The sequence below is a fragment of the Rhinolophus ferrumequinum genome, chromosome 14, assembly GCF_004115265.2.
Source record: "Rhinolophus ferrumequinum isolate MPI-CBG mRhiFer1 chromosome 14, mRhiFer1_v1.p, whole genome shotgun sequence".
Taxonomy (NCBI): Eukaryota; Metazoa; Chordata; class Mammalia; order Chiroptera; family Rhinolophidae; genus Rhinolophus; species Rhinolophus ferrumequinum.
In genome coordinates this window covers 72,250,041-72,265,069 of record NC_046297.1, presented here as the reverse complement: position 1 = coordinate 72,265,069, position 15,029 = coordinate 72,250,041, and the positions used below count along the sequence as shown (strand labels likewise).

At 62.2% G+C, this 15,029-nt stretch overlaps 1 protein-coding gene across 1 annotated transcript; it reads left to right on the top strand.

Moving 5' to 3' along the window:
* Window positions 1–9,300: 9,300 nt before the first annotated feature.
* Window positions 9,301–13,056, top strand: ARC (activity regulated cytoskeleton associated protein). Its single transcript, XM_033126039.1, has 3 exons — window positions 9,301–11,594; window positions 11,863–12,005; window positions 12,254–13,056. The coding sequence occupies exon 1, from the start codon at window positions 9,779–9,781 to the stop codon at window positions 10,979–10,981; it is 1,203 nt and encodes a 400-aa protein (XP_032981930.1). The 5' UTR covers window positions 9,301–9,778; the 3' UTR covers window positions 10,982–11,594; window positions 11,863–12,005; window positions 12,254–13,056.
* Window positions 13,057–15,029: the final 1,973 nt, after the last annotated feature.

The following is a 15,029-nucleotide window of genomic DNA, read 5'->3' as shown; positions in this document are numbered from 1 at the left end:
TGGTCATGGTGGAGATGACAGTAATGGTGGTAGCAGATAGAGCTGTTGGTGATGGGGTTTGCTGTGGTCTGAATGTTTGTGTCTGCCCTTCCCCCATATTCATATGCTGAAATCCTAACCTCTAAGGCGATGGTATTAGGAGGTGGGACCTTTGGGAGGTGCTTAGATCACAAGGGTGGAGCTGTCATGAATGGAATTAGCGTCTTTATAAAAGAGACCCCAGAGAGTTCCTCATCCCCTTCTGCCACTGAGGACATAGCCAGAAGTCTACAGTCTGCAACCAGGAAGAGGGCTCACTGGAACCCAGCCATGCTGGCACCCTGATTTTAGACTTCCAGCCTCCAGAACTGTGTGCTGTTTCAGCCACCCAGCCTGTGGTGTCCTGTTATGGCACCCAAGCTACCTGGGACAGTGGGGATGGTGAGGGCGGTGGTGCTGATGGGGATGATGGACGTGGTACCTATGACAATGGGCGTGGGGAAGTGGTTGTGACAATGATTATGGCAACTTGCACGTGGGACACTTGGAATTCAGGTTGGAGCCCGAATTGTGGGCAGGCGGTCTCCTGTCAGTGCCCCCTGCTAGGGATGGCAACAGGTTAGGGACGCACTGCTCCCCCCACAGGCGACATGGGAGCCGCAGGCCTGCCTGGAATGGCTCTCCAGGATGCTGCCTCCCCCAGTGGAGACACTGAGATCCTTGTGGCCTCCTCACATGGTGTTTTACTTGTATTTAGGACAGTGCAGCAGCCACTCGGTCCAGGGAATGTGGCTCATTGCGTGGTGGCTGGTCTATAAACTGAGGACCCACTTGTACTCGATCTCCAGCTGAGGCTGTCATGCAGGGGTAGACTGCTCCCGAGCTGCTCCTGCTTATGGGAAGGGGGTGGTGGGCCGCAGATGGCCCAGCTGATGAATGTGAGCTAGTGGTGGGCCCACCTCGGCCATCTGTCTCCGGCCTGGGTGGGCTCCCACAGGTCCTGGGCTGGCTGGGGCGGGGGAGGAGAGCCTGGGAGGGAGGCCTAGGGACACAGGACCCCCTCATCTGCCTGCTTCCAGGGCCGGTCTCAGTCCCTCTGCCTCAGGTGTGGGAACCTGACTTTCCAGGGCCGCAGCCAATGTCTAGGGGTGTCTGACCTCCCCTGGGCTCCCCGGATCCACAGCCCTGCCCAGTCTCTGTCATGGGTATCCCAGAGCCAATACCTGAAGCCCCGCCCGAGGGGGGTGCGCGGGGCTCTGGGCACAGCCTGAGGATTCTGGGATGGGTGGGGGCCATCAGGGCAGAGGGTAGGGAACAGCCCCCAGTGGAGGGAGAGGGGGCTCAGTGTCCTCTGCTGTCCCCCCAGGAGGAGGTGGAGGGAGCAGGATATGAAAGCCAGCTAAGGCTTTAGTCCAGGAGGTTTTGAGAATGAAGGGAGAAGGCATATTAGGACAGGGAGCCAGCCCCAACAGGAGTGGGTCTGGGGGCCTGCCGGGGGGCCTGCTTTTAGCTCAGAGGGGGCGTGTTTGTGGGAGTGGGTGTGGTGGGGTTGAGCTGGAGTGGGTAGGGGCAGCTCCCAGGGCCCTGTGCCCTCACCCTGACCTCCGGGTTTGGGGTTTGGACCACTGCCCCAGAGGCCATATCCGGGACCCCCCTCCTCTCCTCTTGGCCCCGTGGTCTGTCCCCTAGGCTCAGATCGGTTTCCTGGCGTGCAGAGAGAACAGTGGCTATAATGACCGCTGTCTGTAGGGAGGTCAGAGGGGCTAGGCCCGTGGGCATCAGGCCCAGAGACAGAGAGATTGGAGTGGCGCAGAGAGCGAGTGCGCGCACACACGGACACACACACAGACACACACACACACACAGACACACACACAGACACACACAGCAGGGAGGCAGGCACATGGCTGACAGGTGGCGCCCAGGGCTCCAAGGCTCCTGTTCAGTTGGTCACGGACTGAGGCAGGAGGGAGAGCAGAAGGCAGGAGTGGCCATGGTTCTGGGAGACGGGGCTGCAGTGCAGGGCGCCCTGGAGCCTCCACCCAGGACCTGAGGGGTCTCAGAGCACCCTTACCTCTGGGTGAGGGCAAGGACGACACCTCCAGGGAGGACACAAGCCCACAGGGCAGTCATGGGCCGGGGGCAGGAAGCAGGGGCAGACACTGAGCCCAGCGCTAAGGGGAGCAGAGGACGGGGACATTGAGGCCCAGGGAGTGTGGCACTGTGCCAAGGTCACACAGCAGGCCAGCAGCAGGGCAGGGGGACCTGGGCCTCTGGCCAAGCTGGCTACCACCATTCTAGCGGCAGGGGTCTCTCCAGGGCAGTTCCTCATAGGCGCAGAGCCTGTCTACGTGGGGAAGCTCCTAGCACGTCACACTGAGCTATTCTCAGCCTTTCTCCTTTTATGGCTCCGGAAGCCGCTGCTGCGCTGGGGAGATTTAACCGGAGGTACAGAGAATAGCAGGAAAGGGAGGGTGGACGCCACCCCTTCTCTGGCACAGGCTGTCCTGAATCCCCAGTGCCGGGGGCGGATGAATGCCACCCCCTCCCTGGCACGGGTGTCCTGAATCCCCAGTTTTGGGGGTGCCTGGCCAGGACCAGCTGGCAGCGAATGCCCCATCCTTGCTGAGGGGCTGGCCACGCTTGGGGTTCCAGCAATATGATCTGGGGTTCCTGGGCATCTAGGGAGGTGGCGGGGGCTGGCACACGGCCTGGCTGGGGTCCCAGTGGAGCAGAGAGGAGGGGGCGGCTGCCTGGCTCCAAACCCCCAGGGAGCTCCCAGCTGCTCCTGGGGGTGACTCGCCTCCCACACCTGATTGCCAGGGCCTCTGAGCCTAGCGGACGGGGACCCTGGCTGCCCCCTCATTCTTCACCCCTAAACAGCCTTCAAACTGGTCCTTCTCCCACCAGTGGTCCCCGGCTCTCCAGCTGGGACGCTGGTCTGAAGCAGCTCCCCACCTGCCTGCCCCTGTGGCCGCACTGTCCTCGCTCCAGGCCACAGACCCAGTGTTGGGTGTGCAGACCTCCTTCCAGTCCCCACCTCCTCCAGGCTCTGCCCCTGGAGACAGATGGAACCCAGCCGCCCACACTTGCCCCGCCCTCTCCTCTGCCAGACGCCCTGCCCCCAGCTTTCCCCTGCTCACCCTACAGCTGTCCTGGCCCATCAGGGTCCCCCTGGGTTGCTGGCCCCAGCACACTTGGGGTGTCGGGGCATCTCTGACCAGAAGGAGTCTCCTCAGGTCAGGATTCAGGTGGTTCCTGTCCACTCGGTGTGCCCAGAGCAAGCTCAGGGCCTGGCACAGTTGGTGAGCAAGGGCACATCTCGGCTGGACAGAGTTCAGGAAGAGACCCACATACACACACGCTCACACATACGTGCACACAAGAAGACACCTTGCTCAGGAGCTCTGAGGGGGGCACATACAAGAGAAGATGGGGCTCACAGAAGACAGTTAACACTGTCTGGGAGGCTGGGAAGCCTTCCTGGAGGTGGTGACACTGGTCTCAGATTTAGACAGCACATAAAGCCATGCTAAGGTTTTATGCTTAAGTTTTAAAACTGGGTAGGCCTTTGTCGGTTGAACACGGGGTGCTGGGTGGTGGGGTGGGTGGGGCATTTCCCGTGGAGGGAACGACAGCTGTTCCTCACCACGCACTCATGCCGGAGGCCCCTACGCCACCTGAGCCAAGAAGAACCTTAGCTACCATTGAGTCCAGTCTGCGCCTTGCATGAGGACAACGGCAGGACCAGAGGGGTTCAGTGATTTGCAGGTCGTCACACGGCACCTCGAGTGGGTGAGACGGCACGTGCCTGACTCCTGTCGGATGGTCTGTGGACACTCAGACCCGGCCAGAGGCACCACGGAGCCGAGGGCACATTTTAGAACCAGATGCTGAGAGGGCGATCACCCGACCAGCAGTGTATGGAGCTGTCCTTGGCCCCAACTCCTGTCCAGGGTTCCCGCCCCCCAGACCAGCCTCCCCCACTGCGAGGCTGCAGTGGCCTCTCTTCTCCAGTCCCAGCTTAGGTCTGGGTCAGCTGGTGGGGGGGCCCTTGAGGAGGAGAGGCCTAATTTGCTGCTGCCTGCACGTGATGGGAGGGCCACATGCAGTGTAGCGTCCTCCAGAGCCTACCTGGGGTCGTGGTGATGCCCGTTTTATGGGGCAATCTGCACCCCCCTGCACCCCACCTTGTTCAGTGCCCGCCAAGTGGGGCTCGGGAACTGTTTGTTGATTGAATGACTGACCCACCTCACGGCTGAACAGGGCAGAGACAGGTGTGCATACTTTACAGTTGAGGAAACTGAGGCCAGGAAGGGGCAGTGCCGCTCCAGGAGCCAGTAGGGCTGTCCCCACACTCTCTCCCCCTCCAGCCCTGGCTCTGGCTTCTTTGCTTTGGGCTTTGACAAGCCCCTGGCCTCTCTGGGCCTCAGTTTTCCTTCCTGTAATGGCTGAGGGTGGTGAGGTCTTTTGAGGATGGACTCTCCACTACTCAGGCCTATGGCTCCTGGGCTCAGCCTCCTAGCTGGGGGGTAAAGGGGGCATGCCTGCAGGGTACAGGAGCAGCCGGCTCAGGCATAGCCATGCCTAGATCACCGGAAAAATACAAAACTTCCCTTGGAGGCTGGCCCGGGAGGTGCTAAGGCAGGAGGCAGGAAGGAGGGAGGAGGGGGGAGGGTCTGTTCTGTTGCGGCCCAGAACGAACAGGCTGCCTGTTCCGGGGACAGGACACAGCACATACACCCTGCCAAACCGGAGAGAAAAGGAAGCAGAGAAAGAGGGAGGAGGGCACAGGATCTGAAATAAAATGTTCCCGAAGCTCAGGTGCTGCCTCTCCTGGGTCCCCAGGCCAGGGCTCAGCCCCTGCTCTTGTCACCTCCTGTCTCGGGTCTCCCACCCCACCCTCAGCGTGTGTCCTCCTGCAACGACGGGTCTCCTGAGACCCTTGCCTGTCCTGCTCACCCTCCCGGTGGTCTGTTCCAGGCTGTTCTGCTCTAACAGGCACATTAGGCGGGCGTGGAGGATCCCCGCCTGACACCCGCCTGACACCCGCCTGACACCCGCCAGCTCAGCAGCCTGGAACAGTCCCCCCACCTCTCAGAACCTCTGTGTAAACGGGGTGAGAACATCTTGAGAAATGCAATGAGGAGGCAGTCTGTACCCTTGGCTCCCTTTCTTGGCGTCTCTCTCTGCCCCTCTGCTTTCCCCGCCTCAGTCCTTCTTTCCTCCTTGGCCTTCCCCGCCCCCTTCTCAGCTCTGACCTGCTGTGTCCCATGCCCTCGCCCCATCCCTGCCTCTGCCTCTCCAGGCCTCGCCTGTGTCCCTGCGCCCCTGGCCCAGCTCCACTGTGGGGAGGGATGGTGGCTGGGGTGGGTACAGGCAGCAGCCGGGCAGGCAGTGGGAAGCCCAGGTGTCCCGTCAGCCGCCTGGGCTCAGACTGCTCAGACACGTGTCTGGGGCTTGTGCAGCCGCCTGGGCAGACATCCCAGCCCCAGAGCTGCCTCAGGAGGCAGAGGGGGCGAACAGAGCAAGGAAGCAGCAGAACGGAGCCACAGGCGGGGGTCCCCACCACATGTGCCTCCCAGGTCCCAGAAGTGACACTCTGACAGGAGGCTCGAGGCTGGATCAGTTGGGGGCACTCCTCGGGCTAGGACTGGAGGGGGGCAGGAGAACCAGCCCCCAGCCTCGGGGGTACCATGCTGTAGGCCGGGAGGGACCGGAGGCTCTCCACCAGGAAGAGCTGGTCGAGGAGCTGGGCCTGCGGTGGGCCCCCTGCGGGCAGAGGGCTGGCCTGGTCCTTCTCTCCCAGCTCCCTCAGGGGTGGTAGCAATGGGATGAGGCCATGTGACCTGGGATGGCCCTAAGGGTGCCAGGACAGGCAGTGGCATATGTGGAGGGTGGGTACCTAGACTACTGGAGGGGGCAGGCGAGAGCGAGAGAGACAGACCCCCGCCCCAGCCGCCCTGGCTTTTCCTCCACAAAGACCGGCCAAGAAGCAGGCCCAACAGGGACCCTGGGGTAGGTAGGTGCGTGTGCGTGAGGTGGCCTGTGAGCCCTGCCCTCAGAGGAGCTGGTGCCCACAGCCAGGCACTAAGAGGGGTTAACTGCTGACACCGCGGGGGGGGGGTAGGGGGGAGCACCGAGGAGGCTGGTGGGAGTCCTCAGGGCTGGGGCCACGGCCCTGCTGGGGAGGCACGTGCCCCCTCTCCGCCTCCAGTCCACACTCTGGGCCCCAGAAGGCGAGCACGCGGGAGGCTTGGGCATAGGTGGCCTGTCCTGCCTTGCTGAGCAGTACCCCCAGTACCTCTGCGGGCCCAGGCTGTGGGGGCTAGGAGCCGGCACTAAGGGGTCCCCAGAGGCAGGTGTGAGCCTTGTGCAGAAAGCAGTTGGTCATGGAGCAGCCATGGGAGGTGGGTGCTGTCTGTGGGCTGTCAGAGGTCTGAGAGGAACAAGGCTCAGTTTGGGGTGGGGTGGGGTTCGGGTGGGGCTCCCTGAGGCTGTGGGTTTGGGAGGGAGAAGATCAGCTTGAGAGAGGCATCTTAGCATCATCTGGTTAGCACCTGAGGTCTGGGAGCGTGGAGCCGGAGGGGCAGAAGGTCAGAAACCCAGAGAGGCTTGAATGGCAGGTCTGTCTGGACCCTCATGCCTGGCCTGCCCTCCTCCCCAGACAGAGCCCCCTCCCCCTAAGGCAGGCAAGGCCTTAGAGACCACAGACTGGCTGGGCTGATGGGGGGTTCCCCCAGGCCCCTCCCCTCCCACCTGCCCCCCACCTGCAGTGTCTTGCTGTGTGTGAGGCTGGGGGCTGAAGGTCAGCATTCGGACCTTCAGCCCTGCTTGTGGAAGGGGGGTTGGGCATGGACGGGCAGGGGAAGGACAGACCTCCCCCCATCCAGGCGGGGGAGCAGCCCGCCTTTTTCTGGAGGTGGAAGAATGGAGCCCCAGGAGCCAGTGCGGAGGTTTGCTGAGGGCTTCTGGGGCGATAATTGGGCAGCGATTAAGTGTTCCCTGAGCAAGCGGCGGCTGCCCGCCTGTCACCTGTCACTGCGGGTCCTGTGAGCACAGCCTCTGTGCAGGTCCTGTCTGGCTGCGCAGGACCTGCCCCCAGCATCTCCCCCTCTGCTGGATTCAGGCTGGACTGACCATGGAAGGGGACCCCAGGGGTCTGGGTCAAGCTCAGCACTGCCTGCTGGGCCACCCTGAGATTCCCGTGCCCCCTCTGCCAGCCTCCGCCACAAGGTTGACGTGTTATGCCCACCATCCAACCTCCTGCCTTTGCTACCTTGACCCCCAGCCCCTCTCGCGACCCACCTGCTGCTCTTGGCCTGCTCAACCTCTCCCCAGTCCTCCAAGCCCTGGCTGGGCTCCCCCTCCTCCAGGAAGTCCTGCCAGACCACTGATGCCGTGGGTGGGGTGGGGTTGGGGCTGGAGGCCTCTGTGGGCCAAGGCCCATAGAGCCATGCCCTGGCTGGGCTACCAGCTAGGGGACCTCGGCCCAAGTGCTACCCTCAGCGGCCACATAGACTTTGTAAACTATGGGGAGGTGGACGGGTGGCTCCTGGTCACTCTGCTGCTGGCTCTGGCACTCCTACTGCACACACACGGGTGAGTGTGGTCCCTGTCCAGCTGGCTTAGCGGGCGCCCTCCCTGACCAGGACCCTTAAACACAGGCTGGAGCTCACCTCAGACATGGACACAGGCTCTCGACTGCACGCAGGCCCACGGTGACCAGCTGCACTCGCTGGCCTGGCCACACTCACCGCCCCGCAGACATCTCACACAGGCCTGCAGCCTCCTCCAGCTCCGGACTCCTGGGCTGGGCAGCTCTGGGATTCCTGTTCTAGAAACCTCCCTGCCTGCCTCCCTCTCCCTGTTTCGTGAGGCCCCGCCACCCTCCCTTCTGTGCCCTCCCACATGCCTTTAATTAGAAATGCTAGGAGAGCGATTTTTGGGGAGTTTTTGCCAGAAAGACTTTCCCCTCTACAGCAGGGGCTCAGAGAGGAAAGGAGACAGATTGGCTCTGGGTTGGGGGAGGGCTCCAGGAAAGCAGGGGGAAGGGTCTTCTGAGGGCACCAGAGCTGTGTACCCTGTGTGCCCTTCCAGTGTGTGAACAAGACAGTGGGGCTGTGTGTGAGGGGGTGGGGGGATGAGTGTGCATGTGGGGGGATGAGTGTATATGTGGGGGGGACGAGTGTGGGGGGGATGAGTGTATATGTGGGGGGATGAGTGTGTATGGGGGGGATGAGTGTGCAGTGTGTGTGTGTGTGTGTGTGTGAGAGAGAAAGAGGAAGAGGGAAATGGACAGCAGGGCCTGAGGTGCCTTTGCTGGCATTGCCTGTGTCTGTGGGCCTCTGGCTGTGCGCAGTGGTATGTGTTACCTGGGCCCAGGTAACATCAGAGGACCTGGGACGCGTCTGTCATGGGGCAACCCAGGAAGGCTGTCCCTCCTCCGCTGCTGTTGCCAGGGAGGCAAGAGGGGAATCTCAGCTTCCGGAGCCCCACTCCTTATATGGTGCTTTGCTTTCCTCCGCTTCTGCTGACTGCAGAGGGCTGCCAGCACCCCTTCTCCTCCGCCCTCCCCCCTCGTCTCTCCTTCGCCTCCTTCCTCCCCCCTCCCTCCTCCTCTGTCCCTCTGCCATCCTCTTAGAAGTCTTGAAGCTTCTGACCAGGTTCCCGCAGTGGCCCGGGGTGTACAGGGCCCCTCCATCTCCTCCTCCTCACCCTCACCCCAGGCAACAGCTTCCAGATTTCCCAGGAGGGGCTAAACAGAGAAGAAGCTGGGGGGGGGGGTGGGCACCGGGAAGTCCTGTCCAGCCACTGCAACACAGCCGTCACACATCCACACCAATGCCAGGGGCCGGGCAGAGCCAAGGCTTCGGGTGTCTGTCCTTCACACACAGCACCGGAGGACCAGTCCAGGACTCAAGGGCCCTCAGACAAGGGTGGGCAGAAGCTCAAGGTCACACCTGGGACTCACACTTGACACTTGGGAGGAGCCTGTGCTGGGCCCGGGCACGTGAAGACTCCTTAAAACCTTCAGCTCAAGGGAAGGAGGGTCTGATACGAACGTGGCTATCAGGGTTAATCTAAGGCTGAACATCCTGCAGCTGGACCGGGAGGGTCTGGGCGGAAGACAATGGGGACCCAGGAGAGCAGAGTCCAGCACCCCTCCCCCACCGCCCCCAATAAGGAGAGAGAGATGAAAGGAGGAAGCCCCTCCCTGAGTCCCTGAGGGAGGGGCTTCCTCCTTACCCTGGGGGGCTGGGCAGCATAACAATGAGCCCCAGCCTTTCCAGGCACACACCTGTACCTCTCTGCGCTGCGCAGTCATGGGGGGTGGTGGCTGGTCCCAGCAGTCCCTCCGGTCCTGCAGGCTGAATGAGCCCTGGGAGGGGGGTGTTGGAGCGACTGGATTAGTCACCCCAGGCCAGCGTTGTGTACAGGGGGTGGGTCCTCCCTCTGCGCTCTAGCGCGAGTGGGCGCGGAGGCGGGCCCGCAGAGTGGGCGCGCAGACCAATGGGAATCGGGGCTCGGCGAGGGGTCCGCCCACGGGCGCGCTGGCAGCATAAAGAGCCGGCGCCGCGGCTGCTGGTTGCAGAGTCTGGTGCCGCTGCTCCTGCACGGTTCTCTCTGCGCTGCGCGGGACCCAGTGGGACCGAGCCTCCGCCGCTCCGCCGGACCCACCGCCACCCTCGCGCCCACACCGCCGCACGGCCAGATCCCGCAGCCCTCGCCAGTCGGTCCCAAGAGGACTTTGCAGCTCGCCGCCTCCCGCCTGAGCACCGCGGCCACCTGCGCGCAGATGGAGCTGGACCACATGACGAGCGGCGGCCTCCACGCCTACCCGGGACCACGGGGCGCGCCGGCGGCCAAGCCCAATGTGATCCTGCAGATCGGTAAGTGCCGGACCGAGATGCTGGAGCACGTGCGGAGGACCCACCGGCACCTGCTGACCGAAGTGTCCAAGCAGGTGGAGCGCGAGCTGAAGGGGCTGCACAGGTCGGTGGGCAAGCTGGAGAGCAACCTGGACGGCTACGTGCCCACGGGCGACTCGCAGCGCTGGAAGAAGTCCATCAAGGCCTGCTTGTGCCGCTGCCAGGAGACCATTGCCAACCTGGAGCGCTGGGTCAAGCGCGAGATGCATGTGTGGAGGGAGGTCTTCTACCGGCTGGAGAGGTGGGCTGACCGCCTGGAGGCCATGGGCAGCAAGTACCCGGTGGGCACCGAGTCTGCCCGCCACACTGTTTCCGTGGGTGTTGGGGGTCCCGAGGGCTACCGCAACGAGGCCGATGGCTACGACTACACGGTCAGCCCCTATGCCATCACCCCACCACCGGCCGCCGGAGAAGTGCCGGGAGAGGAGCCGGAGGAGTCCCAGGAGTACCCACCCTGGGGACCCGGCGAGGATGGGCAGCCGAGCCCTGGCGTGGACACGCAGATCTTCGAGGATCCTCGTGAGTTCCTTAGCCACCTGGAGGAGTACCTGCGGCAGGTGGGCGGTTCTGAGGAGTACTGGCTGTCACAAATCCAGAACCACATGAATGGGCCAGCCAAGAAGTGGTGGGAGTATAAGCAGGGCTCGGTGAAGAACTGGGTGGAGTTCAAGAAGGAGTTCCTGCAGTACAGCGAGGGCACGCTGTCCCGGGAGGCCCTCCAGCGCGAGCTGGACCTGCCGCAGAAGCAGGGTGAGCCGCTGGACCAGTTCCTGTGGCGCAAGCGGGACCTGTACCAGACACTGCACGTGGACGCAGAGGAGGAGGAGGTCATCCAGTATGTGGTGGGCACCCTGCAGCCCAAGCTCAAGCGCTTCCTGCGCCACCCGCTGCCCAAGACCCTGGAGCAGCTCATCCAGAGAGGCATGGAGGTCCAGGACGACCTGGAGCGGGCGGCCGAGCCGGTCAGCTCCCACCTCTCTGCCGAGGCCGAAGCCGAGGCTGAAGCCGAGTCCCTCACGCCGGTCCTCACCAATGATTCCGTGGCCAGTGACCTGACCCAGCCTGAATAGAGGGCATCCAGGCCCCAGTCTTCCTGCCACACACCCCCGTGGCCTTTGCCAGCCAGGACTTTCGAGCGGGGCTGAGTCCTGTGGTGGAGAACCTTGTCCTCTTTGTCCAGTTGGACACCCCCTCAGTCTCCCAGCCTGATCCACACAGACACATGTCCTCCGGTTGTGGGCAGTGTCCCCCAAACAGCAAAGGGGCCCCTGTCCTGTCCTGTCACCTTCCCTCCGTCTGTCTTCTGGGGCCCTGGGCCATTCATCCCCCCCCACCACACACACACACACACACACACACACACACACACACACACTCCCTCTCTCTCTCAGGCCCGGCTTCCTTATCCTGCTCAATGCTTGGGCCCTCTGGGCACTCAGACACCAAGTGTCCAGATGGCACAGACCAGCGGGCACTAAGCTCAAAGGACACCCAGAGCAGAAGCTAAGGCAGAACCAGTGCCATGAAAAGCTCAGCTTCAGGGCCGCAGCCCTCTCCTGGCAGTCGCCACGCAGGGTAGCTGGCCAGCCTCGGACAGCGTGTCTCCCTGTCCTGGAGGAGAACTGAAGCTGAAACGCAGCAGTGGCAGCCGCAGACCTGGAGTCCCATCTCCTGGCCTCTCAGGTGAATCCCTGCATCATGGCACTACCGCTAGGGGTCACCGTGGAGCTGGGAGGGCCCAGGGCCAAGTCCGTGTTCCAGGCCAGCCCACCAGGGCTCAGAGGCACCCCAGCAAGTTGGTGGCAGGGCTGGGGTGGGGGCAGCATCGTGGAGAGGTGTGGGAGGAGCAGAGACCCCAGGGGCTGGGAGAGGGGGCTGGGTGGGAGGCAGGGCTGGGGGAGTTTGCTGAGCCAGCTTTCACACGGACCCCGTGTGTTCTCTTGCTCGGTAGCATCCGTGATTCATGCCAGCCTGGAGAAGGCTCGAGCTCCGCTCGCTGACTCACCCATGGCAGGCGGAGGTCCCACAGGGCCTGAGTCCTCAAACTGGCTGAGGCAGCAGCCGTTGTCCACGGAGCCAGGAGACTGACAACAGGTAATGAAGCCCCATCCCTCCCACCCGAGACCCCGACCCTCAGCTGTCCTCACCGTGGGCCTGTGAGTGCCTTCCCAGGACTCCAGGTCCCAGTCCCCTGCCCTGGTCCTCTGGCAAGCTGAGAGGCAGACCCCCGGGGTCCTGAGGCTCAGCCCTGGGAGAGCAGCCCCATGTGTCCCCCACAATGTCCTTCCTATAGACAGCCCCCCTCAGCTGCCCTGACCATCTTGTGTCATCCTTTCTTTTAGGTCTCACGGCTCCCAGAGAGCCCTTGCTGCTGTGCCTGGCACTGCTGGCTCCCCTCTCCTCTGCAAGCTGCCTGCATAGGAGGAGAAGTCTGAGGCCAGCGAGAGCAGGGGCCAGGCGGAGAGTTGGTGCTGAAGATGGGCCAGCATGAGGGCCAGGGCCTGCCTCTATGCCCACTCTGCTGGCCACCAGCCTGCCCGCCCCCAGGGCCACTGTGGCTGGAATCGGGGTTCACTACCCCGGGCCCTGTCTTGCTCCAGCCCAGGAACTCCCGCCCACTATGCGGCCATCCTCTTCTGCCAGAGCTTTTGGAGAGCCCTGGGAAAGGGCTCCTGCCCCTGCCCGGTGGCCCCAAGCCCAGCCCCAGGAGATCCCAAAGCCTGTTCTCCTGAGGCTCAAGCTGGCTCTCTGCCAGGCCCCGCTGTTGCCCAGGCCCAGACCCCCATGTCCTCCAGCACCAACACCCTGGCGCTGGCCCGACACTTGTGTCTGCAGCCAGAGCAGGTCCTGTTTGGGGATTCCCCTTTCTGCCTGTTCACTGCGGGTTCCCAGACTTGGGGACTGATGTCTGCAGGTGACTCTACCAGTCCCTCCACCCCATGCCCCTGTCAGCCCCCCAAATTTTATTTTTGCACATAAGCCATAGCACATACTCACAGGCTGGCACAGGCTGCAGGGAGGTCCTGGGTCCCCTGCCCCCCATGGACCAAGCCTCAAATGTCAGGCCAGCCTGTGGGCAACCCTGCCACCTGCCTTGAAGACAGACTCTTTTGTAAGATTTTGTTAATAAAACACTGAAACTTGTTGGAGTGTGTGTGCTGCTGTTTCTCTGCTGGCATGGGTAGGGGAGTGGAACTGTTGGAGGAGGCAGCTCAGGGTGGGGGGGACCCAGGAGACACAGCCCCACTGTCCCACAGGGCAGCTGGCCAGGGCCCTGGATCCACAGGCTAGAAGAGACTTAGGGGCTCCCCTCACAGAAGCCAGCCCCCCGTAGCTCCTAGGTTGAGCAGGCAGCGATGGAAGGGTCTAGGAGGGGTCTGAGCCTGCCCTGCCCCCCAAGGCCTCCCACCCACTGACTGCTGGGGATGGGGATGATGGGGGGTCCTGGAAACTCTTCTGCTACCAGGGTGCAGCCCACACAGGAGCCTGACTGCAGGCCCAGGGGAACTTCTCAGGCCCCAGAGCCCCGGGGACCCGAGTAAAGCAAGTTCCCTGCTGGGAGGGGGCCCTGGTGAATCTTGGTCTCTCTGAGCCTCAGTTTCCTCGTCTGCAAAGTGGGGAACCATCACTAATACAATCCATGAGTGTGCTCAAGATCTCAGAAATGAGGGCTACCTGATGCCCTGTGGGTAGTTGGCCTCACTTGCGCCCTCGGAGGGAGCGGTGGGCTGGAGGGGATGCACACCTGCCAGTGTTTAACAGAAGCAGGATGGGTGGGAGTCGGACAGCGAGAAATTGGTCACAAGGAGCTGGCTCACTGGGTGGGCTGGCTAGGCCACTCCCACTAAACAAAGGCTCAGCTCTGCTCTGAAGGCCTTTCAGGTGACCCAGCTAGGCGCACCCAGCGGGTCTCAGTTACCTTCCTTATTAAAGTCAGCTGAGCGTGAGCTTCCATCCCACTTGCCAAAGAGCTTAGCATCACCCGGACAGGGTTTGATTGAATGTCTGGGGAGGGACCCTAATGAGCTGACTAAGCCACAGGACCATCACAATCACCATGGTCACCTGTCGTCACCTGCCCAGCACAGGAAGCGAGTCCAGGCCGGGTGGCGAGGGTGCGTGAGGGCAGCCCAGCCTGAGAGCCTGGGAGGAGACCAGGGGAGGCAGGAAATGCGCTAGAGCCCAGAGAACCACCTGCCACCAGGAAGTGTTGTCATCTTCCTCACAGAGAGGCCCCGGGTGCAGCCCTCTGTGATGAAAGGGACACCTCTTCTGTATTCTTCCCTTTTCTTTCATTTAAGTAATGAGAGTGATGACAAATGGGGAAAGGAAATGGAAGGCACAGGAGGCTGGGACACCATGGTGATGCCTGAGGCAGTAATTGCTCCCAGAGTACTACCGTTTACTTCAAAAGCTGCAGGCAATAGTTGCTTTCTCCTCCTACTAAGAAGTCACTCCTGTAATTGCATGATTGTGAAACAGGCTATTGGAAAACTTCAAGTAGTTCGAGATGCAGACTGAGTCTTTGTGTCCCAAGAAAAGAGGAGGGAGAGCTGAGCTGTGTGTCAGCTTCTGTGGGGACAGAGCCAGGAGTGCAGTTTCCAGGCTCTCGCCCTCACGTGGAAAGGTGCTGGCTCGGGTAGTAAATGGCCATCAGCTGTGATCGGATGGCCATCAGCTGTGGCTAGTTGGCCGTCAGCTGTAACCAGTGAGCCATTGGCCACTAATATAACTGCCGTGGCAGTTAGCACGGCAGATTGAAGCCCAGGAAGTTTGTGCCTAGAAGGACTGGTGGTGCCCTGAGAAACCCTGGCTGTGCCCAGAGGGCCTGGCTGTGTCCAGGAGATTCGGATTGCAGTTAGCAAGGGGTTGGTTGGTTGGCAGAGAAGTGGACGGCAGGTTGCGCATCGTGTGGCTCCTGCTTCCTGTGTCTCCAACCAGCCGCCAGCGAGACTATAGTGGTATGACTCCCCTACCTATGGCTCCGCTGGTGTGCATTTTTGGCCTCACTATGTCCTGCGTTCTTATGTGGGGAGCGGGACCAGAGACCCCACATGACACCCCGCACGACCCATGGCGCAGCGAGCAGGGTACGGTGCTGGCCAAAGCTCTCCGAAG

Bases quoted from the DNA above. Each gene is read 5' to 3' on its own strand.
- ARC (XM_033126039.1), top strand. From the start codon at position 9,779: ATGGAGCTGGACCACATGACGAGCGGCGGCCTCCACGCCTACCCGGGA.